A 23,784-nucleotide genomic window follows, 5' to 3' on the forward strand; every position below is an offset into this window, starting at 1 on the left:
CTGAGGCTGCTAAGCAGGCTATTTGGTTGCAGGAATTACTTGAGGAAGTCACCGAGAATGAAGTGCAGAAGGTGATGATTCGGATTGACAACAAGTCTGCAATCGCACTCACCAAGAACCCTGTCTTCCATGGACGAAGCAAACACATCCACAAGCGTTACCATTTCATCAGAGAGTGCGTCGAGAATGAGCAGGTAGATGTGCAGCACATTCCAGGAACAGAGCAAAAGGCTGACATCCTAACAAAGGCGCTAGGAAGGATCAAGTTCAAGGAAATGAGAGAGCTGGTTGGGATTCAAGACTTGGCTAAAGTTAACTTCAAGTTTAAAGGGGAGAATGTTGGAGATAAACTTGGAGATAACTTAGCCCGCAAGTCTTGCTGATTTTTATTTGATTTGTGTTTATCTAAATGAGGTTTCCTAATGAGTTTAGGAATATATATCTCTATATATAAGGTGTCGACTTGTGACATCAAATTGTGAGTTTAGAGATTGAGAGATTGAGATTGTTGAGAGCTTAAGTTTTGAGGGATTTTCTTACGCTAATATAAGTGAGTTCTTATAATCTTTGAGTTCATAGCTTTGCGTTAAACAATAAGAAGCATGACACTAAATCAATATATTGTGTATAGAGAAACGTTTAGGAGATTATGAAATGACTTCCTTGTTTTATACGTAATCTAATTGTGAAAAGTAATGAAGAACAAGACCCAAAAAAACGAAAGTCTCTTAATCAATAAATAAAACTTGTCTAAATCATGCAACAAATGTCAAACGTAACTGCATTAAGAGCAGAAGCCTCTAAACATCAAATGAGAAAGATAGAGAGAAAGCAGAAATAACGTGCGACGTTTGGTAACATTCCAGGTTGAGGATTAGAGTGCTACATAAAGAATTTTATTGAAAATTTTGTGGTTATGTTCACTCTAAAATGGTTTAAAAGAGTAGCTTAGAGTTTTTCTATTTATGTGTTTTAAATCTCTAAACAAATACCATTGGACTTATTTGTTGTTGAGTTGAAGTTTGATTTGAAACTTATCATAAAATTTTCGATAATTTAAATGTTGAGATTGCAGAATACTAGAAAAACAAAACTATTTAAAAAGGAACCACAGTTTTTTCCTAGTTTTCCGAACTTTTTTATTCGCAATGATTTTATTTCCCATTGTGAAACTATTATATCAAATAATTCATGTCCCATGCCACAATAATTTTAGCATGAACTATTCCAATTTCTTCATCACATCATCCTCATATCACATCATTCACATCCCTAAAAAGAGTTTGCACTCCTGCATTTCATTGTCATTTGGTGCTATAGTTTGGTGATATAGTTAGAAGATAGTTTAAACTGGGAGATGGCAAATGAAAATTGATAAGTGTGTGGTTGAAGATAAACAACAACAAAGGGAAGTGTGACCACACAGCTTGTGCCTACCATTGGATTAAGAAACAAGCCTCGTGCCCTTCCATTCTTTCCCTCTTTATACTATTGTCTTTCTTTTTTATATATTCATAAAGTTTTTGTTCAAAAAAAATATATTCATAAAGTTATCATGATTCTATATTGAATTTGCAAAAGTAAAGTCCACGAAACCTTTCCAACTTTAATTTGTAAGAGCATTCGACTATAACCCATCATCACCCTTGCCACATTCACATGCTATTCATTTTCCTTCTACTAATGTTGATTAACTATTTTCATCTATGAATGTACATGTACACACAATAAAAAATCGCCAGACAAAAAACACTTTGAAATCTAATTGTGGATCTATTTATTATGGCCAATATATTCCTTTTTTTGGTGATTAAGTTTTCAGAGGTAAAATATAGACTGGTATCTATTACATGAGTTTAATGGTGACCACATATTGATGTCACATTTTGTATTTAAGTCATCAAACAAACCCATCAATAAGCATAAATCTCAAAGTGAAATGATGAACAAATGTATGAAGAAGTGGTAAGGACCATTGAATGTTTGAAAGTGAATGATTCAGTCAAGAAGCTTCTTGTTTACGATGTAATAAAGTTGTAATGAACCCATTTCACTCCTTTGACCCCATCACTACTTCTTCTTCTTGTTTGTCCGCCAATTTAACATCAATTTTTATTTTTAATACCAGCATTTTACAACGACTTTTGGTATTGCACCACCCATTTTGCTTTCACTAGAAAAGGGTTTGAATAAAAAATAAAGATTTTTTTCCTACAAGCCAAAAGCATGTAGAAGCTGTCATCAGCACAGAAATTTTAAAGCCTAAAAAGAAACCTTTATAAATCCAAACATAAAAAGCTGAACTCTGCCATTGAGAGATCGATCCAAAAACCAAACAGCAAGAAAGCAAAAGCAGACAAGAAAAACAAAGAGATGATCAAAAGCAGAGATGGAAGCAGAAGATCATCTACTTCAAGCTACCCTGCAGATTTGTTGGTTTGTTTCCCTTCAAGAGTCCACTTAGCTCTTACACCTAAATCCATTTGTAGCCCATCTCGTCCCTCCATCTCCATCTCCACCACCAACCATCATCCCAACCACCGTCGCCAGCTCAGCAAACTCTCCAGCGGCGGTGGAAGAGGACATGGGAGTCCTGCTTTGTGGGCTAAACAAGCAAGCAGTAAGAACATGGGCGGTGAGGAAATAGCCGAACCAACTTCACCTAAAGTCACTTGCGCCGGTCAGATCAAAGTCCGGCCAAGAAAACGCGGCGGCAAAGGAAAGAACTGGCAAACGGTGATGGAGGAGATAGAGAGGATACATAGCAATAAATCTAAGAGCAAGTTTCTTGGTTTATTGACTTGTCTAAAGAACATCAAGTTCGACTTCAGGTGTTTTGGTGATTTCAGACATGCTGATGTCATCACTAGCGACGACGATGAAGAAGACGAAGATGATGATGAAGAAGAGAATACAAAGAATGTTTTCTCCAAATGGTTTATGGTTTTACAAGAGGAAGAGAGTAAGAGCGACGACGACAAGAACATCAAGAAGTGCGTCGTTGATGAAAACGCAGACGCAGAACCGGCGGTTCCACCGTCGAACGCGCTTTTGTTGATGAGGTGTAGATCGGCTCCGGCGAAGAGTTGGTTAGAAGAGAGAATGCAAGTGAAAACAGAGCAAGATACCAAAGAAGAAGAGGTTGGTGTGAAGAAGAAGAATAAGAAGGATTTGAGATCACTAATGGAGGAAGAAAAGATGGAGTTAGTGTTGATGAGTTACGATACCGATTATTACAGACTCTCTTCAGACATAGCTAAGGAAACTTGGGTTGTCGGAGGAGCTCAAGATCCTCTGTCTCGGAGTCGTAGCTGGAAAAGCTAGTTTTTGCCAGTTCTATTGTTACTCACAGTTAATCATCGTATTCTTAAAATATGATTAAGCTTTTTTACTATTATTTTCATTATATGTTAATTAATTTTGATTTTTTTTTTGGGGCTTCTTGAATTTCCAGGGTAACTCAAATATTGTGTTTTTCTTTTCATCACGACGTTTATAATGTAATGCTGAAAATATGTACATGCTTTTATATTATGTTTACATAACTCTTTATGTTTTATAGACAATTTTTTGTATATGGTGTTTGATCATACGTTAGGTGCATATACCATTGAAGAGGTCAATAAATGGACCATATTATAGGTAATCATCTGATAAAATTATATTCAAATGACGTCGTCCAATTATAATGGACAATAATCGAGATATGTAATTTACTAATTTTCAATTAGCGACACAACTTCAAGTTTCTTCTTGCTGATAATTAATGACATCAACTGACTAACCAACGTGAGCCATGATTATGCGAGTTTCCTCGAGTTAATGGAGAAAAACACATCATGATTAGTAGAAGTCAAGAGCAGACGAATATTCACAAGAAACAAACCTATATGAACAGTGTAAAATGTCTATAAACAAATTCTCCTTCATCATCGTCTTTGTTCATTTTGCGATAGTACTCTAGCAGGATACGTTTCCAACCCTAATTAGCAAAACAAGTCATACACAATCCAATCCGAACCTTTAAAACCGGACATTTTCATAAATAGTTAACTTATGAAAATAATGGGCCAAAGCCCATATAAATGGCCTATATCACACAATTGTCGTCAGTTTTATATACACGTCAGCAGCGGAATTTTCATTACAACATCTTTTGACCATTTCCACGCGCCACCGTGAGCGACCACGTATCGACGTCATTGACTGTTTACTTCTCACCGTCAACATTGATCATCCACATCCCAAGTTTTATGTTTTCCGTTACGAAGAAGAAAACCCTCAAAAACCCAAAATCAAACTGAAGAAAAGATCGAAGCATATTAGGGAAGATGAAGGCAGAGACGGTGACACTGATTCTGGTGAATCTAGCCGGAATTATGGAGAGAGCCGACGAGTCTCTACTCCCAGGTGTATACAAAGAGGTCGGTGCAGCTCTCCACACGGATCCAACCGGGCTCGGGTCGTTGACACTGTTGCGATCCATGGTTCAAGCCGTTTGCTATCCCTTAGCTGCTTACATGTCCATGCGACATAACCGAGCTCACGTCATTGCTCTCGGTGCTTTCCTCTGGTCCGCTGCTACTTTCCTTGTCGCTTTCTCTTCCACTTTCTTCCAGGTTCTGTCTTTTTGTCTGATCCATTGAGTGAGACACGTTATGAGTTTAACTCTTGTGTCATGTCTGATACGAGCAGGTAGCAGTATCGAGAGCTCTGAATGGGATTGGTCTTGCCTTAGTGGCTCCAGCGATTCAGTCCCTTGTTGCTGACTCAACGGACGATGCTAACCGTGGCTCTGCTTTTGGATGGTTGCAACTCACAGCAAACCTCGGTTCGATCTTAGGCGGGCTCTGCTCTGTTTTGATTGCTCCATTAACCTTCATGGGTGTACCTGGTTGGAGAGTTGCTTTCCATATAGTAGGTTTGATCAGTGTTATAGTTGGTGTGTTAGTCAGACTTTTTGCCAACGACCCTCACTTTGTGAAGGATGGTGTTATTGTTCATCGAGTTTCAAGTAAACCTTTTTCCTCGGAGGTTAAGGATTTGGTCAGGGAAAGTGGTACTGTTGTAAAGATCCCTTCTTTTCAGATCATTGTTGCTCAGGGAGTGACCGGGTCGTTTCCTTGGTCTGCTCTATCTTTTGCACCTATGTGGTTGGAGCTCATCGGGTTCTCGCACGGGAAAACTGCATTCTTGATGGGTCTATTTGTGGCTGCGTCTTCTCTTGGTGGGTTATTTGGTGGGAAAATGGGAGATTATCTGTCGACACGTCTTCCTAACTCAGGAAGAATCATTCTTGCGCAGATCAGCTCAGCTTCAGCGATCCCGCTCGCTGCTATTCTCTTGTTGTTTTTACCTGACGATCCATCTACTACTGCGATCCATGGTCTGGTCTTAGTGCTATTGGGTCTGTTTGTTTCTTGGAACGCTCCTGCTACCAACAAGTGAAGTCTAAAAACACTCTTTCTCACTACTAGTACGCTTTGATACTTGTAAGTAACACTCTCTTCTTTATTGCAGCCCAATCTTCGCGGAGATTGTTCCAGAGAAGTCAAGAACAAGCGTCTACGCGCTAGACAAATCGTTCGAGTCCATCTTGTCATCGTTTGCACCTCCTGTAGTTGGAATCCTGGCGCAGCATGTCTATGGATATAAACCAATCCCTCAAGGTTCATCAAGATCAGCAGAGATCGCTACAGATAGAGAGAATGCTGCGTCGCTTGCGAAAGCTCTTTATACATCTATAGGCATCCCAATGGCGGCTTGCTGCTTCATCTACTCCTTTCTATACCGTACGTATCCTCTAGACAGAGAACGTGCTCGTATGGAGGCTTTTATAGATTCAGAGATGCGTGAACTGCTTCCGGAAAATTCAAATATAGATATCGAGTTTTCACAAGAAACCTAGTAAATAATAACATTTGCAAAATAGCTTTACAAGAGGTTTCAATATTATGTTCTTTACAATGTTAATAGCTTTATACAGCAGAAAGATTGTGAGCTTATCTGCTGGGTTTTGTGGCGGAGAGCATTATGAATAGCCCGTTTCTAACACGAGTGAAGCCAACGAGTCCACCGGCTTTGCAGAGATCTTCAAGCTCACGTTCACTCAGAAAGATGTGAGAACCTGAGTATCTCATTAGTTCCTATCACCAGAATGCATAATCAGCCACGGAACACACTAAAGATTGAATATTTTAAGGCTTAGAAGTAACACACACCTGGCGAAGATTCTTCAAGAAAGGGATAAAGCTGAAAGGGCCATCATAGATGAAGGTGGTGGCAACAAATACTCCACCAGGTCTAAGAACACGGCTTATCTCAGCAACCTAAAAGATCCAAAGGGAACATAAACATTGTTTTTTGCTAAATGTTTGAATTAAGATAAAAGGCTTTTACAGCTGAGGATGGCGAAGGCCAGCAATGCAAAGCAGCACCAGCATGGACTGCGTCGACTGAACCCGAAAGAAAAGGGAGTCTAGCTATGTCTGCTCGGACCAGAACAACTTTCCTAAACAAAAAAAACATTACATACTGGTTTCGCAAGACAGTAATGGAAGAAAAAGGATATAAGTACAAACTCTTTGTTAGTAAGGTTTTCTTCTTGGTTTAAGAAGTCATAGCACTGTTTTAGCATATTCTCCGAGTAATCAAGGGCGACCACCCGAGAAAAGAGCTCGCTTCTAGCGAATAGTCTCGAGAACATCCCACTTCCGCAACTGGCGTCAATGATATTGCCGCCAAAAACAGGCTTCAGGTAGTCTTTAGCCATTTCAAACTGTGGAATACAATGTTAACCATCATGAGCATATAACAAACTAACAAGTCCTTTTCGAAAAGGTGAGAGTTCTTCTCCGCCTCACCTCTTTCTCTGGTCCTGGAAAACCACCCCATATGAAGTTCTGACGCCAACCCCTCTCGTAAAGGAAGGAAACTAACGGAGTCCTATAAATCAACAACAACACCAAAGAGACTCAGTTAGAAAATAGTATAAGACTTAGAGCCTAACATTGAATCATACGGTCAACCTGAATATCTCGGTTGAAAGAGGCATTGGTTCAGTGTACTGGTTGCTTCCACTAGCAACAGCCAAATCAAGATGCGTCTCGTTACCCGAGTAACTCTTTTTACATGTATTGCATTGTAACTGAGTACCAGAGGCGGCAGATCCTCTGCAGCCAATATAACACAAACCTTCTCAATAACACTGAACATTAATTAAAACTTCTAAGTGAAGAGTAATGACTCTCACACTAATCCATTAGGTTTGCTGATCAATGCTAAGGAGTTATAGCATATGGGGCAAGCTAGAATGTCCTTCTCCTTCTCCACAACAGAATCCACCTGCACACACACCAAATCAAATCGCATCATCAAACAGATTCCTTCATCAAAAGTGGAGAGGAGTTTAGAGAGGAACGGAAGCGTAGTACACTCGAGTTCGTCTCGACGGAGATGGAGGCGGCTGATCTGGGAACGAAAACAGCGACTCCTCGAGCGGCGTACTTGAAGGAAGGTAAACGGGAACCAATCGAGAGAATCGCCGGCGTAAATCGACCAGGAACAACCGTCATCGGCATTTTCAAACCTCCGTGGCTACCTGTTGAGCACGAAGCTTCGCTAACAGAACCACAAAAAAAAAACTTACGAATCGAAATTTGAAATTAATCGAAATTATGTAAAAGGGAAAGGCCCAATAGTCTATTAACCAAGCCCAAATAAATTTAGTTTAGGCCCATAAAGGTTTTTTATATTATTTGCATAATTGTAAGGATCAAGCAATCTTTTGAATCCGTTGTAACGTTTAAACAAAGGATCTCTCTCGCGATTTAAATATTTGTTACGAATAATCAGGGTCATGAATTGCGGATAATAATTTCAAATTAAAGGATAAAATTTCGGCTTTTTCTAATGACCCTTTTATCCTTAGTTTCAAATTGTAGCATTTGGTGAGCTAATAAAAACGTGACAGCACGTGATCTCTGCTTTAAGAAAACGTTGGCAAAAGTCTTTATGATGGCTTTCACATGGTGTTGTGTCAGAGTAAAGAATAACTCTACTGTTTTCTTATTATTCTTTACCCCCCAAACATACCCGATCAATTATTTTTAATTTTTCTGCTAATTATATATATAATTTGAAAGTAAAATTTGTTAACCTTCATTTGACACTTGTTAAAACTCCCCAGGCGTTACATTCGATTTCTGTAAAAGTAAGCATATAAAACAGATTAAATCTGTCTCACTTTATCAGCTCTGTTGTGGATCAGAAATTTTTTGGTTAAATTATGTTCATTTTGCAAATTATTCACAAATTTTACATATTATCATTAAAGTTAGAATGAAAAATAATTTTTATGTGTTATATTTTCCAGAAAAATCTTTTAATAGTATAAATTATATCTTATAAAGGTAAAAGAATTATTTGCTAAAATAGAAATATTTTAGTTAGTATATATATATATATAAATTAGATATAATAAAAAGAAACAAATTATATAGATTTTACATAAATCATCATCGATAATAGTTCGAAATATACAAATCTGCATATATAAAAGATTGAAATATTAGGATCTACATTTTGTTTCATGGCAAAGTCTAAAACGGGACCGCGGATTTTGAATCAAATTAAACAACACAGCCTTAGGAAGAAGCTTCCAGATCAAGCGAGACCGTGAGTGGATCAAAGAAAAAGGGCAAAACCGTCATTTCACAGAGAAGTGAGAAAGAAGTTCAAGGGGGGTTGTGAAGAAAGAGAGAAGTAAAGCGTAATCTTCTTCTTCTTCTTCCTCTTCGTCTTCTTCATTTCTTCTCGAGAAATTAAAAAAAAAAAAGCATCAGCCTTTAGATTCTGCTAAAAAAAACAATATGGAGAGAACCACTCCAGTGAGAAAGCCACACACATCCACCGCAGATCTACTCACTTGGTCGGAAGTTCCGCCGTCGGATTCTCCTTCCTCCGCCGCTCGCTCCGCCGTTCGATCCCACCAGGTACTCAAAGCTCATCACTTTCTATTACCCTCTTCTCTTGTTTTTTTCGGTTTTGTCTCTTATGGGTTTTGTCTGTTGTGTGTAGCCATCTGATGGGGTTAGCAAAGTTGTCTTTGGAGGTCAAGTCACTGATGAAGAAGTTGAGAGCTTGAACAAAAGGTTACAAAGTTTCCTCCTTTATCATTTGGTTTCTAATTTGATTTCTTGGCATATTTAGTTTCTAATTTTGTGTCTAGAGTGACCCAATCATTTGAGTCTACCTTGGATTCATCTTGGGGATGTGCCTTGTTTAATGGATTCTTGATGATTTGCATTGTATAGATTCATCAATAATATTAATAGTAGATTTAGCAATGTAATGAAGTAATTTTAAAAATAAACTAGATTTTGGGGATTATTTACAGTTTGGGAAATTTTATTTAAAATAGTTATAAAAGTATTAATAACTCTATTTATATTTGTTTTGAAGTTCTTTTTTTTTTGAAATTAAAAGCTCTAATTTTGACCATATATCTAAAAATTTTAGTTCTGGACAGTGATTTATGTAAATATTTTTGAAAAATTCTTAATATTTGGACTATGGCACTGAGATTCATTGCATAGATACATAGGTTGGAGAGATGATGTCAAACTTATGAAACTGTTGTTTATCTTGGATCAGGAAGCCTTGCTCAGAACATAAGATGAAGGAGATAACTGGAAGTGGGATCTTTACTCGTAACCAAGAAGATGATGCTTCAGAGCTCTCTAGTGCTCCAGGTGGAAGGGTATATCAGGTATTATTAATCACCTTCTTTTAGAATCATGAGATGTTCTGTAATGTGTAACACTTTTATTTTAAACCTCTTTTTCAGCAAGCACTTAGTGGTATAAGCCATATATCATTTGGTGAAGAGGAGGACTTGTCTCCTAAAAAGCCTATTACTCTACCTGAGGTTGCTAAACAGCGAGAGCTAAGTGGGACAATGGAGAGCGAATCAGCTTCTAATCTGAAGAAGCAGCTCTCTGATGCTAAGTACAAAGAGATCAGTGGACAGAACATCTTCGCACCACCACCTGAGATCAAACCTCGGTCCGGAGCAACTCGTGCTTTAGCTCTTAAGGACAATTTCAACCTCGGAGCTGAATCTCAAACCGTAAGAACTTGACATCTCTAAGCAACTCTTGATATTGTTGTATATAGTTTAATTGAGAATTTTTATGTTCACTAGTCTGGTGAAGAAGACTCTTCTGTGAAGACAGCGAAGAAGATTTATGACAAGAAGTTTGCAGAGCTCTCAGGGAATGATATATTCAAGGGAGATGGTACATCATCTTGTGGCGAAAAGCAGCTGAGTGAAGCCAAGCTAAAGGAGATAGGAGGGAACAACATATTCGCAGATGGGAAGGTGGAGTCTAGAGACTATCTAGGCGGTGTCCGTAAACCACCAGGTGGTGAGACAAGCATTGCTCTCGTTTAGAATCCTCTTGACTCTTTTTTAAAACAGTGATTTATCGGTGTGTGTTCTTGTTGGTATCTCTCATACGCTTTCAGGTCAAAAGTGTGATTTGTATTATGCAGTTTCGTTGGTTTATTTTGGTTATGGTGATATAATAACTACTTATTCAGTTGTGTTTTAAAGGTCTTAGGGCTTTCTAATGTATCTCCCTTTAATACTTTAACAAGCTCTAAAAGGACAGAGGATGTTGCTTGAGTTGAAAGATATTGTTTTATCTTTTAGAAATATGAAGTTTACTATGATATTTGATTGTGGGGTTACAACATACACATGATTCACGACGCATAACTTTATTTATGATTAAAAACCTCAAAACATGAGGAGAGTTTGTTGGAAAATGAAGAGAAGATGGTAGATGCTTTTGCTACTTTGCAAAAAAGAAAAAGATCCTTTAGTTCTAAAAATAGGAAAGAGTAGTAGTTTCCAAGAAGATGAAGAGTAAGATACGAGGGACCTCTTGATAGCTTCCACGCATCACAATCGTGCTTTGAAAACCAAGTCACTTTGGCATCGCTATTTGCTTTTTTATATCTTCTGAATTTCTCTCTTGGAGTCACATATATAAAATATACATATATACAATATCAGATGTCATTTTAATGATTTTACCATCGTATTTGCATTTTATTATAATTTAAAACGGTTAACAAAGGATACTCTTTCCGTTTCTAAATTAGTGTCACTTTGACATTTTTCACACAGATTAAGAAAATAATAAAAATATATATAAGTTGTTATTAATTATACATTTCTGGTCAATAGTATTTGAGATAAATAAAATTATTTATAAAATCAATAGAATTTTTAATTAATTTTCAGTTGAAAGTAGATGTAATTTGTACTAGAATTGTAAAGTGATATTTTTTTGTAACAAGAAAAAAAATTAAAATGACATTTAATATGAAACAAAGGGAGTATGTGTTTATGAGAGCTGAAATTCCCACCGAAAGTTGGCAATTCTACCGAGAGTCGGTAATCACGGCTGACCATATAAATATATTAGATAAATTTCATATGATAGTCTTTTTTAGTATATTTTCACAAAAATAATTTTCAATAAAAAAAAACCAAAGTAAATTTTATTAAAGATAAAAATATAATTTTATTAAAGAGTAAAAATATAATTTGATCATAGGGTTAACTAATCTAAACATAATATTTAGAGTTAAGTTAAAGAATGGAGTTTTGGAATAGAATTTCAAATTTAAAAATAAAATAAAATTAAAATTAAAATTTTCCAAATAAAAATTAGCTATTTGGTCATTTTCTTTATCTATTTTTATGACAAAACTTAAAAATGATTATTTAAAAAAATTACTATATATATTAACGTTAGGTACATTTTTGTATACTTTTTACTTTTATTATAAATGTTGACAAACTATTTAGAACATATGAGATTTGGATAAATTATTTCATATACATAATTTCACGAAGAATTATTTCCATAATACTTAGGGTGTGACTGGTAACCATCATAAGAACAATATGAACGGATAGGAAAAAAATGAGTAGGAATAAAATTTTAAGAATGATGGTTTCTTATCAAAATTAATGAAGAATATATTTGTTCTATAATTCTCTACGAACAAAGGAGAATGAAGAGGAATGAAAAGGAAAATCCATTCCTCATGAATGGTAAAAAATTTAAAGAATATTAAAAAATATAGTGTTTCTCCTCGTTCTTTTGGTCACTAGTCACACCCTTATATGACAAACGGTTTTTACATGCACAATATCTTTGATTAACATATTCTCTCAACAACACCTTACCACAACAAACGGTTATGTCTGTATCACTTTGAAACTTGCGACAAAATTGAATCTTGTAGTGTACAAGAAATTGCAATGGGAATAGTAAAATATTTATGTTATACAAAGAATAGTTGAGTTTATTAAAAAGTATGATATAGCAAACATTTGAACAAATTTTTGGATACGTAACACATTAATAGAATTATCATGCCATCGAGATAACTCTAAAATATGAAAAAAAAAAACTCTAAAATATGAATGTACAAGCTACATTACTGTCATTACATCAAATATCACCACATAGTTTGTTTAGGAATAAATCTCATAAGTTATTTATTGGAATACTCAATAAATAGTCAATGTTGCCTTAATTAAATAAAGTTTAGAAAATGTAAGTAAGTTTGACCAATTCAAAACCTTAAAAGATCATTTATAAAGATTTTATTCTAAATCAGTTACTGTTGATTTAGTCTCAACTGATTTAGTCTTTACATCAAATCTGTAAGTAGAGAACGATTATAACGCTAAAACAGATAATTAAGGAGATATATACGTTTATTATTTATTTCTTTGAAAATAATAATAATGTTTTCACTCTCCCTACCTCCTCCTCCTTTAACTACTGTGTGGTTTTGAGCCTTTCACTTTCATTTTAACATGTTTTTACAGTAAAAGAGAGACCAAACTAAACTAGCCTACTGTTGTGATCATCATCTTCCTCCTACCTCTCTTTTATGCAAGATGGGTGAGTTTCGAGAAGCTTATGTCTCCTCGTCTCCTCTACGCACACCGTCGCAATCACCTAACTTCAGTCTTCTACGTCAAAACTACTTTCATGGAGATTTCTCTTTAAACTCGTCGTCGGATTATTCTCTGTCGAGTTCCTTCTCTAACGGGTTCTCTTCTTCCGATGACAGTTCTTCTTCTCCCTTCGCTTCACCTCCGTTCAACGGGATCATCCCTATCCACAACCACGCCACTTATCATCATCATGAGCCACTGCTTTATAAAAATCATGAGAAGAGTGTTCATGGTGATGATACGGGTCTATGCGACGATCTCTACAGCATGAAAATCACCGAGGAGACAGAAACTCACGGAGGCTTTTCATGGTTGAACAACAATCAAGATTCCGACCAAAACATAAACTACAACAAGAGAAACATGTTTGGGAACCAAACTCATGATTCCATAACCAACACTCGCCAGTTCGGTTGGCCTAGCTACTCAAACAGCAACGTTGGTAATAACAGTCCTTACATCAATGGAGGAGGAGTTAGAGAACATTCAGCTTACTACAGAACAATGTCAACATCAGACATGTCGCCATTGTTCTGCCAAGGCTCTGAACCATTTAGCTTGGATCATCAGAGAACCAAATCATTCATCTCTGACCATGGAAACACTAGTCTTCCTAACGTGTGTGACGTTCAGGGATATGTGTACTTGATGGCTAAAGACCAACACGGATGTAGATTCTTGCAGAGGATATTCGATGAAGGAACACCTGTTGACGCCTTGGTTATATTCAATGAGGTTATTCCTCATGTCGTTGAGCTTATGATGGATCCTTTTGGGAATTACTTGATGCAGAAGCTTTTAGATGTTTGTAATGAAGAACAAAGGACGCAGATTGTGCTTGTTGCTACTGCTGAGCCTGGTCAACTTATCAGGATATCTCTCAACGCATACGGGTAAAATAAAAAACTATTACATGTTATTTGTGATCATAGCCGGATCTGAGTTTAAAGGGGTCATGATTCATGAAAATTTATATGTTAATCTTAATAATTTGACAATTTGATGAATATACTTTACTTTAAAAATTTATGAGCCAAAACAAATGATTCATCCGGTTGTGATCAGAACCGACCATGATTGTGATGTTTTAGTTACGTGTAATAACCTTTGTTCCTTTTTGTTTGGTAGTACTCGAGTTGTTCAGAGATTAGTGGAAACGATTAAGACAGGAAAACAAGTTTCTCTTGTGAAATCGGCGCTGAGACCTGGCTTTCTTGATTTGATCAAGGATTTAAATGGCAACCATGTGATTCAACGTTGCTTGCAATGCCTAAGCACTGAAGATAACAAGGTCAAATCACTTTCTTTTAATCTTGATCTCAAGATCATGTACATTAGCTTAAAACCTAACTAGGAGTTGACATAGTAGATAGAACTCTTGGATCACCTAATAGCAGTCCCTGGTTTTTTAGAGGGGTCATTGAACAAATTTTACCAAGAGTGCTACAGATTTCTTGATTTTCTAACATACACTCAATAATTTTGATTTAAGATGTGTCATCGCATGACACCCCATTCACTGAATAAGTCTGCCTCTACCTAATAGGTATCTAAGAGGTCCCATATTCTAGTCCGGTTGAAAAGTTCTGGATACTCACCAAAAAAATGTTAATTTAAGATGGTTTAGACCTCGCGTTATGGTTTAAAAAATATATTAATTTAAACTTTATTTCATTTTGTTTCTCGACAGTTTATCTTTGACGCAGCGACAAAGTTCTGCACTGAAATCGCAACACATCGACATGGATGTTGTGTACTCCAAAAATGCATTGCTTATTCAATGAGACAACAACGAGAGAAGCTGATCGGTGAAATCTCTAGAAACAGTCTCCTACTTGCTCAAGACCCCTTTGGGTATAAATATATTGATCTCACTACACAAAGGAACAGACATACTCTTTTTGCATGATCGATATATTTTTTTGTGGGCAGGAACTACGCAGTACAATTCGTTATAGAGCTGAGGATACCTTCCGCGGTAGCGATGATGTTGAGTCAGTTAAAAGGGCATTACGTACAACTTTCCATGCAGAAGTTTAGTAGCCACATGGTGGAAAGATGTCTCATGCATTGTCCCGAGAGTCGTCCACAGATAGTGCGTGAGCTTGTCTCAGTTCCTCACTTTGATCACCTTCTTCAAGACCCTTACGCTAATTTCGTCATCCAAGCCGCTCTTGCTGCCACTAAGGTACTACAAACTTTACATACCAAGTTTGATTAATTTTCTTTTGGTTTGGTTTGAAGGAACTTAAACCGGGATTGAACATATCAACAGGGTCCACTTCATGCTTCACTAGTGGAAGTCATAAGACCACATGCGATTCTGCGTAATAATCCTTATTGCAAAAGGATTTTCTCGAGGAATCTATTGAAGAAGTGAAAGGATGTGTTGAGACTGTAAGTCTGTAATTTCAAGACTCTGTTGTTGTTTTCTGGTCCCAAGGCTTCGTTTTTATGAATAATCTCTCGTGAATGTGTCCAGACGCGAAGAGCTCTATGTTTTGTTTTTGTGTTCTTGTTTCTTGTTCTGTATTTTTTGCTTTGTTGTTTCTTTTGTTTTGTTGTTGTTTTTGTCTATGTTAATTTCATGTTGTAACAAAATCGGGTTTTTTAATCCGGTTTAAGCTTTGAATAATTTTTATTAATACATAATAATTTTAATTAACTGGTGAAGCCCATTTATGGCCTCTTAAGCGTTACACACAAGGAACATTAGGGTTTTAAACAGAACACTTGAAGCCGCCTCTGTATATATATAGATAAGCTATTCCATAATGTTATACTGTCGTCGTAAGCGTTTCTTATATACGATTACAATACAACGGTTCTAAACACTGATTAGATCCCGTTTTGATGGCTTCACATGTTTCTGAATTGAGAAATAAGGGTTAGTTTTTTCCTTTCTTTGCTTGTGGGTTGGTTTTTTTGATATAAAGATTGCCTCTTCTTTCAGCAGCAAGATCTATTCTTGTTAGCTTTGTTCTGGAGGCACATATCAATTCATCATCCTGGAGGAATTTTATAACTTTACAGAGTTATATTTCTGCAAATACTATCCTTCTAGTTGGTACAACTTTTTTTTCCAAACATTTATATCCATCAATTCCAAACAGCCCCGGCTCTTACCCGTGGGTCCAAAAAAATTTTGTGTTGTTTTAAAGATCTATTTTATTGTATTAAATTATCAAAAAGACTCATAATTAAGTAAATCTAATTTTTTATTACAAGACAAAACAATAAAAAATAGGTATATTCACAATTAGTTTTGAGATGTTTTTTCTATTTGTTTCAGATAGTGTTTTGAAAACCGGACCAGACGTTGATTCGACATTGTAACTAGATCAATGGTTGGACCGGTCCAATTGGTTTAACTGGATTTTAAATTTTAATTAATTTTATATTAAGTAACTATTATATGTATAACATAAAATTATTTTTATAAAATTTTATATAATTATTAGAATCTAAAAATAATATGAAAACAAAAAAAATTTTTTTAAAAATATAAAATAATGAAAATAATTTATTTAGATAGATACTTAGAAAACAATAGAATTTTCTATGAAATATTTTTAAAATTTGCAGTTTTAAAAAAATACTTGAATTTGAAAAAAATAGGATTTTAATATCGATCTTGATCACTGGTTTTAGCGAGTTTTACTAGTTTTTGACCGGGTTTGCCAATCTAACTCAAATCCGGTTTTTAGTATAACCCCGAACCGAATAGATAGCCGAGTCATGGTCCGACTGGCTGGTCTGGTCTAGTTTTCAAAACACTGGTTTCAGGTCTTAGAGCTCAAGTTAAAAGAAATTCAGTGAAGAAAAATATAGAAAATATTTTTAAAAAGGTCTATATTATGTGTTTCGTCCAGGGCTATTATATTGGTTAAAACGACAGTGATTCCAAAACATTATCAGTGAAAATAAAAACAAAGAAAAAATACCAGAATTTATTCTTGGAATTCAATTATGTCCACGTGCCGTAACGATCGTCCCGTAGTGTCATGCCATTGCCTTACGGATGTCCAGTCAGTTGATACCCTTCAACCACATGAAGATAAGTTGTCAATACGATCAGTACATATGGTTTGTTCTCATATTAATGAGAAAGAGGCTTAAAAGGCCCATTTGTTTAATTTAATCCAAAAAAAAAGTTTAATGTGAGACATTTAAATGTTCATAGCTTATATAAATTATTTACACACATTACAACTTCCACATTTAGGTGTGATTTGTTCTGTTTTAATCTGATCAATCTAGCCCAAGTTGGATGGCTAGGTCTGAGCCAATCATAGCTGCTTCATTCAATCATTCTTGTATATTAAATTTTTTTTCTCAACATTTAGGAAAGAAGAAATAAATAATAAGGCGAGAATTGTTCAATTAATGTTGTGGTAACATCAACTATTTTTTTTTTTTGACATCAAAGAAATTTTATTATTCAATCACTCCAAAAGCCTTGCTACTTGAGCTAGCCAAACAGGAGTTTCAGTACTAACGTAAACAAAAGCATCAGTTCGATTACGGGCTGCTTTAGCAAAACATTCCGCTCGGGTGTTCTTACCACGCGGTAGATACGAAATAGAGAAACTAGTAAAAAGTTTAGATTGTATCCAAATATCTTCTATCTCAGTCCCCATGGATGGCCATTCGTCCTCACATCTTATCAGCTTCAGAAGTTGTAGGTAATCCGTTTCAAAATGCATCGAGTCGAAACCACGATCCTTCAAAGTCTTCATTGCCTAAAGATGGAGACTTAATAGGAATAAATATTCAACTAAACCCTTGAAATAAGTGGCCCATTTTAAGTCTCTTAACTATCTATGATCCCAACGTAAACTAACTCCCGAATCCCTATCATTCACAGTACTAAACGATGTATGATCAGGTGTGGATGTTACACCCTTTGGCATTTTGGAACCCAAAAACATTAACCTAACTAAACATTAACAAAAAAATTTAGAGATAGAGGATGTGACTAACATTTGCATATGTTCACGTTATTATAGATTTTTCAATTCGTTTAAGCCGTTTTACAAAAAAAAGGCACAGAGATTTTATTGCAACATTTTTGTTGTTGTTGTTGTATCCCTATATATATAAGTAGACAAAGTTAGGTATGTTATTCTATTATATGAACCAATGCTAAGGATACTACAATATCTATTGCATTAAAAGAATTATTTGACATAATTTATGGGTGATGCATTTATTTCACACTAACAAGTAACAACACATCGTCGCAAACCTTATTCTTAGGCCAATCCACCGTAATCTATAAGAACATATACGCTATTTAATGTTCATCGTCGTAACATTTGACCCCAAAAGAAAAAAAAAGACATTTTTAGTCGACGTAAATAGAAGAGTGAGTAGAAGTTAGAACACTTACTCACATGATTACATATATATTTTAGATACAACTAATATCTTGACTGTGACATCTATCAATCATAAAAACTCAAGAATGATCAGTTGCACGTTCTAATAATTCCACATATTGATTCAATAGGTTTCCATGATTCATGGATTATGTACGACTAAAAGACAAAGGTATAATTGATAACAGAGAATTCTCGATCACTGTTATTGTAAAAACTCAATTCATGTATAATATAGAATGTAACAAGTAAGCGTCGACATATGATGCAGAATTCTAGAAAATGTGAACATGTTTCGAATGCTCACCAAGCGTTAGGAGCATAACACAAAACATAAACATTCAAGATTTAAGGTAATTACATAAATGAGAGAAATGTTGTCAAGACTCAAAAACCAAGAAATAAACACAAGAACCAAAGCAGGGAAATTTCAACTCAACATATACAATTTATAGTATTTAACATAGTTATAGTAATCATCAAGGTAGAATGCAAAATTCTGAAGATGTCATTTCACATGTTTATAATGATCACCGAGGGTTATGAGCCTAAAAGTAAACAGAAACAATCAAGATTCAGTGAAACTACTACCAAAATCTGCAGTCTTTCACACATGTTGATTTACAAAAGAAGAGACTCCAAGATGCATCTATTTCATAAAATGAGAGACCTTATAATACATTCAAGCACCAAACTGAAGAAATCACTGAACGTTAGCAGGAGTATAACACAAAACAGAAACATTCAAGGATTCAAAGAAACTACCACCACAATCTGCAAGAGTCTCTCACCTACATTGATCTACAATAGACTCCAAGGCACAACCATTTCACAAGCACGAAACCAAAGCTAATCGAAATACAAACATATACAATTCGAATCTAAGATAGCAATCAGCAGCGTTAATTGCAGAAATGTGAAGATGTCATTTCACATGTTTACAGTGATCACAGAGGGGTATGGTACACAAAACACAAACATTCAATATTCAAAGAAAATAATACTACAATCTGCAGTTTTCACATATGTTGATCTATAAGTAACTCAAAAATGCATCAGTTTCATAAAATAAGAGAACTTATTATACATAAAATTGCCAAACTATAAAGAGATTACTAACATTGTTTAGATTGATCACTGGATTTTAGGAGTATAACACAAAAGAGAAATATTATAATTTTCTTTTTTTAAACTACCACCACAATATGCAGGAGTCTCTCACTTACTTTGATTTCCAAGAGACTCCAACATACATTCATTTCTTAAAATGTTTTTTTTTAAGAAAAACATTTTCAGTTACTTTTCTCCAGTTTCTTTAGTTACGTGTACATCACTTTAATACTTTATAAATTTTCACAAGAGAAAAAGTCAAGAAAAGCTTATACCTGAACAGAGCCTTGGCGTCATCGCGATAATGAACAAGCAAGCCCAAACCTAAACAATTGAAACTAGTCTTTACTTGCATGTATGTGTCCCCTTCTTGTGACTTTCATCAACTAAATTACAAACAAATCTGAAAAACACATACATACCTGAGAACTTCAGAAAGCATAATTACAAATAAACCTGCTACACTTCAAATGAGCACTTTCTGAAGCATTGCATACCTGAGAAAGAAAAAAACAGAATTCATTAGTCTTTACTTCACGTTGTGATATCTGTTTTCAATTATCATAAAAAGTCTTTCTATTCCGTTCATATTCTTAGGTTTATGTATCTGAGAAATTTTTATAAGCCGTAAGAGTTGGTTTCATCGTCTCTGTCTTAAGTCATTGGTGAGTTTTCCCAACCAACAAGTCAAAAGAACCAACTCAATGGGTGGTTCATACACTCTGTTTTAAGACTTGGTAGCTTTTCCATCAGACAAGCTAAACACCGATCTATAGTCTTTGTCTACAATCTTTATTGCAAGCCGTGGGTACAATCAAAGTCTGTCTAAAGACTTTTCTTAAGCCTTTTGTTAGTTCTTTTCTTAAGCCTTTTGTTAGTTTTATAAGCCGTGGCTGACTAAAGTATGCCATACTTTCCATACTTCGCTTAGGCATGCACTACCAACCAATAGTTGTGACATGAATGTCCCCAAAGAATCTCTCTTTGTCTACAGACGTTTCAAATCTCTGGGTATCTGTTTTTGATTCTCATAAAGACTTTTTATATTCCATTCATAGTCTTGAGAATTTTTTTTTAAGCCTCGGGTAAGGAATTAATTTCCAGTTCATACTCTCTGTCATAAGACTTGGTTCAAGCTGTTAGTCATTTTTCCAACTCAATTTCGGTTCATAGTTCAAGTCTTAGTTATACTTAGTTTAAGCCGTTGGTCGTTTTTTCCCATCCAACAAGCTAAACACTGACATGTAGTCTATGTCATAAAGAGTCTGTTTTGTTTCATATTATTCGTCTTTTAAGCCGTTGGTCTTTCTCTGAAGCCTTGTGTAGATATGGTTTTTGGTTCATAGTCTCTGTTTTAAGACTTTTCTAAGCTGCAGGTAGTTTGTTTCCCATCCAACAAGTAAAATAGGTTTTCCTTAAGACCTCTTTAAACTGGTGGTCACTTTTTTCATCCACTGTTAGTCGTTTCACATCCAATAAACTTAGAAGTCTAAAGGGTTTATAGTTTCTATCTTTAAGACCTTTTATAAGCCGGGGGTAATAGTAGTACTGTCCAAGTTGAGTTGAGTCTTTGTCCAAAAAAGCCTTTGTAATGCCGTGGGCAGTAGTATTGTTCTAAATACTCTTCACAAAAGCTGTTTTAACTCAATTGTTCTATAGACTTTTTCATAAGCCGTGTGTAACAAACAAGTCAAAGTCTCTGTCTAAAAACTTTTCATAAGCCGTGGGTAGATATTATCTAAAGACTCTTCATAGAAGGCAAGGTCTTTGTTTAAAGCCTTTATAAGCCGTGGGTAACTCATACTCTTTGTGTGTCTAAAGAATTTTTTTTTTTGGTAAATTATGGACTCTTCATAGAAGTCAAGGTCTTTGTTTAAAGCCTTTATAAGCCGTGGGTAATAGTAGTATCGTCCAAGTTGAGTTGAGTCTTTGTCTACAAAAGCCTTTGTAATGCCGTGGGCAGTAGTATTGTCTAAAGAGTTTTCATAAAGCTGTCTTAACTCAATTGTTCTAAAGACTTTTTCATAAGCCGTGTGTAACAAGCAATGTCAAAAAAACTTTCATAAGCCTTTATAAGCCGTGGGTAACTCATACTCTTTGTTTTTGTCGTTTTATCCATCCAAACATTCTTACTCTTTGTGCGTCTAAAGACTTTTTTTTTGGTAAGTTGTGGACTTATGGGTCGTTTGATCCATCCAACGTTTCATAGTCTTTTTGTCTAAAGACTATTTTGAAAGCCACTGTACATTTCCATCTAACAGTAATAAGCCGTGGGTACCATCTCAGTCTCTGTCTAAAGACTTTTCTTAAGCCTTTTGTTGTTGAGAAGAGTATGTCTTCGTCAAAGTGTATGTCTATAAACTTTTTCACAAGCCGTGGGTAGATATTGTCTAAAGACTCTTCATAGAAGTCAAGGTCTTTGTTTAAAGCCTTTATAAGCCGTGGGTAACTCATATTCTTTGTTTTTGTCGTTTTAGCCATCCAAACATTCATAGTCTTTATGATGTTTTGTTTGTCGTTTAATCCATCCAACATTCTTACTCTTTGTGTGTCCAAAGACTTTTTTTTTTGGTAAGTTGTGGACCTGTGGGTCATTTGATCCATCCAACGTTTCATAGTCTTTTTTGTCTAAAGACTATTTTGAAAGCCACTGGACATTTGCATCCAACAGTAATAAGCCGTGGGTACCATCTCAGTCTCTGTCTAAAGACTTTTCTTAAGCCGTTTCTTGTTGTTTATGTAAGCCGTGGGTAACTAAAGTATGTCATACTTTCCATCTTTTGCACTACCACCAACCATCAACCGGACAATGTTCCCATCTTTTAGACATGCACTACCACCAACCGGACAATGTCCCCCTCTTTTAGACATGCACTACCATGATTGAAAAATTTCTATAGGACTAGGCTTCAGGCAACCGGACAATGTCCCCAAATGAGAATCTGTCAGCACACTATTAGATTAGTGTCTGCATACGATCCTTTTTGGGGTTTGATGAAAAACCAAAACAAAGCTTCTCTGTTTTGATAAAAACCAAAAAAAAGCTTTGGGGAACCTTATTAAAAGGCGAATTTTGTTGTTCAATTAAGAAAAAAAAAGGAGGAAGTAAAAAGAGCTTATCTGTTATGTTGTGCTGTCTGGCTCACAGATTCAAAGTTATCTTCAGCTGTTATGGCTTCTCCACACAAACATACTGAAGAAAAGAAACAAAATACATAGAGAGACTAGAGTGAGAGAGAGACATTATTACTTCTACGTTTGCAAACTTAGAACTCAAAACAACCCAAAATCTCTATTTGTATATTGATTCACTGATATATATGTATATATATTCGCACCAACCTTTTAACTAAAGTAATCGTTCAATTTTTTCACTGTATATGATCGATCGTAAGTCCAGATCCATGAATAAACATCAAATACCCCAAATCTAAAGCACGATCAGAACTCTAGCAAAAGACAGAGAAGTTCATGTACCTAAACGACGGTTTCACGCTGAGGCAAGAGCTTCCATGTAGATTCAACGAACGATTGACGAAACTTGAAACCCTAACTCACAAAATTGCAAAACAAGATATCACGATCGCATCAGTTTAAACAAGATGAGAACGAACAAGAGAAAAATCGCGATCTAGAGATTAGAGAAATTGAAAAAAAGACATACTAACCTAAGAATCTCACCACTTCCTAAGAAGAACGAAAGAGAGAGACGAGTCGAGACGAGAAGTATATGTATGTATGAGATCTTTTGTTGATCCGTTGGATACTCCAATCGGACGGTCCTGCACTTTTTCACACAACTCTCAACCGTACGATTTAACTTCACCTCTCAACGGTCCGCCATATTAGATATGGGTTTCAATATGGGCCTACAGGTGTTTGAAACTAAGGCCCATAATAAGCTCTTTTATTCAAATTTCAAAATCTTTAAAATATACGCTCTCCTTCGATATCCCACTATCCTACAAGTTACAACGTTCCATCTCTCGAATCTTTACAGTCTTCCTTCTTCAATTGCAAATACCTAACCACATCTTCTAGAAAAAACAACCAGTCTCTATCGAAGCTGCAATCTTCTACATAATAACGATTATATATATTGATGAGAATCCTTTTTACTTTCCTATAGCAGTCATTTTTATTAAATATAATTCAATTTATCGAGTTAAAGGTCATAGTACGAAAATGAATTGAAAAGAAGAGGCATGCACTTAATTAATTGTAGTTGCATGCATGGAGGAGCGG

At 35.6% G+C, this 23,784-nt stretch overlaps 5 protein-coding genes and 1 long non-coding RNA gene across 11 annotated transcripts; 4 read left to right on the top strand and 2 right to left on the bottom strand.

Moving 5' to 3' along the window:
* Positions 1–2,136: 2,136 nt before the first annotated feature.
* LOC103853111 lies at positions 2,137–21,055 on the top strand. Its single transcript, XM_009130031.3, has 4 exons — positions 2,137–3,323; positions 12,374–12,377; positions 16,704–16,711; positions 21,044–21,055. Coding segments are annotated over exons 1-2 (951 nt in total). The 5' UTR covers positions 2,137–2,373; the 3' UTR covers positions 12,375–12,377; positions 16,704–16,711; positions 21,044–21,055.
* Positions 4,135–5,973, top strand: LOC103853113 (tetracycline resistance protein, class B). Its single transcript, XM_009130033.3, has 3 exons — positions 4,135–4,619; positions 4,696–5,444; positions 5,521–5,973. The coding sequence occupies exons 1-3, from the start codon at positions 4,332–4,334 to the stop codon at positions 5,906–5,908; spliced, it is 1,425 nt and encodes a 474-aa protein (XP_009128281.1). The 5' UTR covers positions 4,135–4,331; the 3' UTR covers positions 5,909–5,973.
* LOC103853112 (uncharacterized methyltransferase At1g78140, chloroplastic) lies at positions 5,850–7,673 on the bottom strand. The gene is made up of 8 exons (XM_009130032.3): positions 7,434–7,673; positions 7,253–7,344; positions 7,029–7,172; positions 6,864–6,945; positions 6,582–6,778; positions 6,400–6,511; positions 6,222–6,329; positions 5,850–6,146 (listed from the first exon to the last, which is right to left on the bottom strand). The coding sequence occupies exons 1-8, from the start codon at positions 7,578–7,580 to the stop codon at positions 6,003–6,005; spliced, it is 1,026 nt and encodes a 341-aa protein (XP_009128280.2). The 5' UTR covers positions 7,581–7,673; the 3' UTR covers positions 5,850–6,002.
* Positions 8,728–10,734, top strand: LOC103853114. Its single transcript, XM_009130034.3, has 5 exons — positions 8,728–8,993; positions 9,079–9,152; positions 9,655–9,769; positions 9,848–10,129; positions 10,205–10,734. The coding sequence occupies exons 1-5, from the start codon at positions 8,871–8,873 to the stop codon at positions 10,451–10,453; spliced, it is 843 nt and encodes a 280-aa protein (XP_009128282.1). The 5' UTR covers positions 8,728–8,870; the 3' UTR covers positions 10,454–10,734.
* Positions 12,386–17,268, top strand: LOC103853117 (putative pumilio homolog 7, chloroplastic). Of its 2 annotated transcripts, XR_004454982.1 has the most exons (6): positions 12,386–13,941; positions 14,177–14,339; positions 14,739–14,902; positions 14,981–15,236; positions 15,324–15,935; positions 16,005–17,268. XR_004454982.1 is itself a non-coding variant. In XM_033284128.1 (5 exons), the coding sequence occupies exons 1-5, from the start codon at positions 12,989–12,991 to the stop codon at positions 15,426–15,428; spliced, it is 1,641 nt and encodes a 546-aa protein (XP_033140019.1). In that variant the 5' UTR covers positions 12,386–12,988; the 3' UTR covers positions 15,429–17,268. The 2 variants fall into 2 exon arrangements, 1 of the variants encoding a protein (XP_033140019.1); XM_033284128.1 differs by having other exon boundaries at positions 15,324–17,268.
* LOC103853115 lies at positions 15,761–23,773 on the bottom strand. 5 transcript variants are annotated; one of them, XR_630094.3, is made up of 4 exons: positions 23,017–23,773; positions 19,962–22,732; positions 19,815–19,882; positions 15,761–17,790 (listed from the first exon to the last, which is right to left on the bottom strand). It is a non-coding gene; the product is annotated as an uncharacterized LOC103853115 (long non-coding RNA). The 5 variants fall into 5 exon arrangements; XR_630091.3 differs by having other exon boundaries at positions 19,815–19,863; positions 23,017–23,772; XR_004455066.1 differs by having other exon boundaries at positions 16,066–18,977; positions 19,815–22,732.
* Between the last annotated feature and the right edge of the window lie 11 nt (positions 23,774–23,784).

Source organism: Brassica rapa, chromosome A02 (genome assembly GCF_000309985.2).
Source record: "Brassica rapa cultivar Chiifu-401-42 chromosome A02, CAAS_Brap_v3.01, whole genome shotgun sequence".
Lineage (NCBI taxonomy): Eukaryota > Viridiplantae > Streptophyta > Magnoliopsida > Brassicales > Brassicaceae > Brassica > Brassica rapa.

Coding starts and splice junctions, on each gene's coding strand:
- LOC103853111 (XM_009130031.3), top strand. CDS start 2,374: ATGATCAAAAGCAGAGATGGAAGCAGAAGATCATCTACTTCAAGCTAC.
- LOC103853113 (XM_009130033.3), top strand. CDS start 4,332: ATGAAGGCAGAGACGGTGACACTGATTCTGGTGAATCTAGCCGGAATT. Junction 4,620..4,695: donor TCTCTTCCACTTTCTTCCAG/GTTCTGTCTTTT, acceptor TGATACGAGCAG/GTAGCAGTATCGAGAGCTCT. Junction 5,445..5,520: donor AACGCTCCTGCTACCAACAA/GTGAAGTCTAAA, acceptor TCTTTATTGCAG/CCCAATCTTCGCGGAGATTG.
- LOC103853112 (XM_009130032.3), bottom strand. CDS start 7,580: ATGCCGATGACGGTTGTTCCTGGTCGATTTACGCCGGCGATTCTCTCG. Junction 7,345..7,433: donor CCGTCGAGACGAACTCGAGT/GTACTACGCTTC, acceptor GTGTGTGTGCAG/GTGGATTCTGTTGTGGAGAA. Junction 7,173..7,252: donor AGCAAACCTAATGGATTAGT/GTGAGAGTCATT, acceptor TATTGGCTGCAG/AGGATCTGCCGCCTCTGGTA.
- LOC103853114 (XM_009130034.3), top strand. CDS start 8,871: ATGGAGAGAACCACTCCAGTGAGAAAGCCACACACATCCACCGCAGAT. Junction 9,153..9,654: donor GTTGAGAGCTTGAACAAAAG/GTTACAAAGTTT, acceptor ATCTTGGATCAG/GAAGCCTTGCTCAGAACATA. Junction 10,130..10,204: donor TCGGAGCTGAATCTCAAACC/GTAAGAACTTGA, acceptor TATGTTCACTAG/TCTGGTGAAGAAGACTCTTC.
- LOC103853117 (XM_033284128.1), top strand. CDS start 12,989: ATGGGTGAGTTTCGAGAAGCTTATGTCTCCTCGTCTCCTCTACGCACA. Junction 13,942..14,176: donor ATATCTCTCAACGCATACGG/GTAAAATAAAAA, acceptor TTTGTTTGGTAG/TACTCGAGTTGTTCAGAGAT. Junction 14,340..14,738: donor TAAGCACTGAAGATAACAAG/GTCAAATCACTT, acceptor GTTTCTCGACAG/TTTATCTTTGACGCAGCGAC.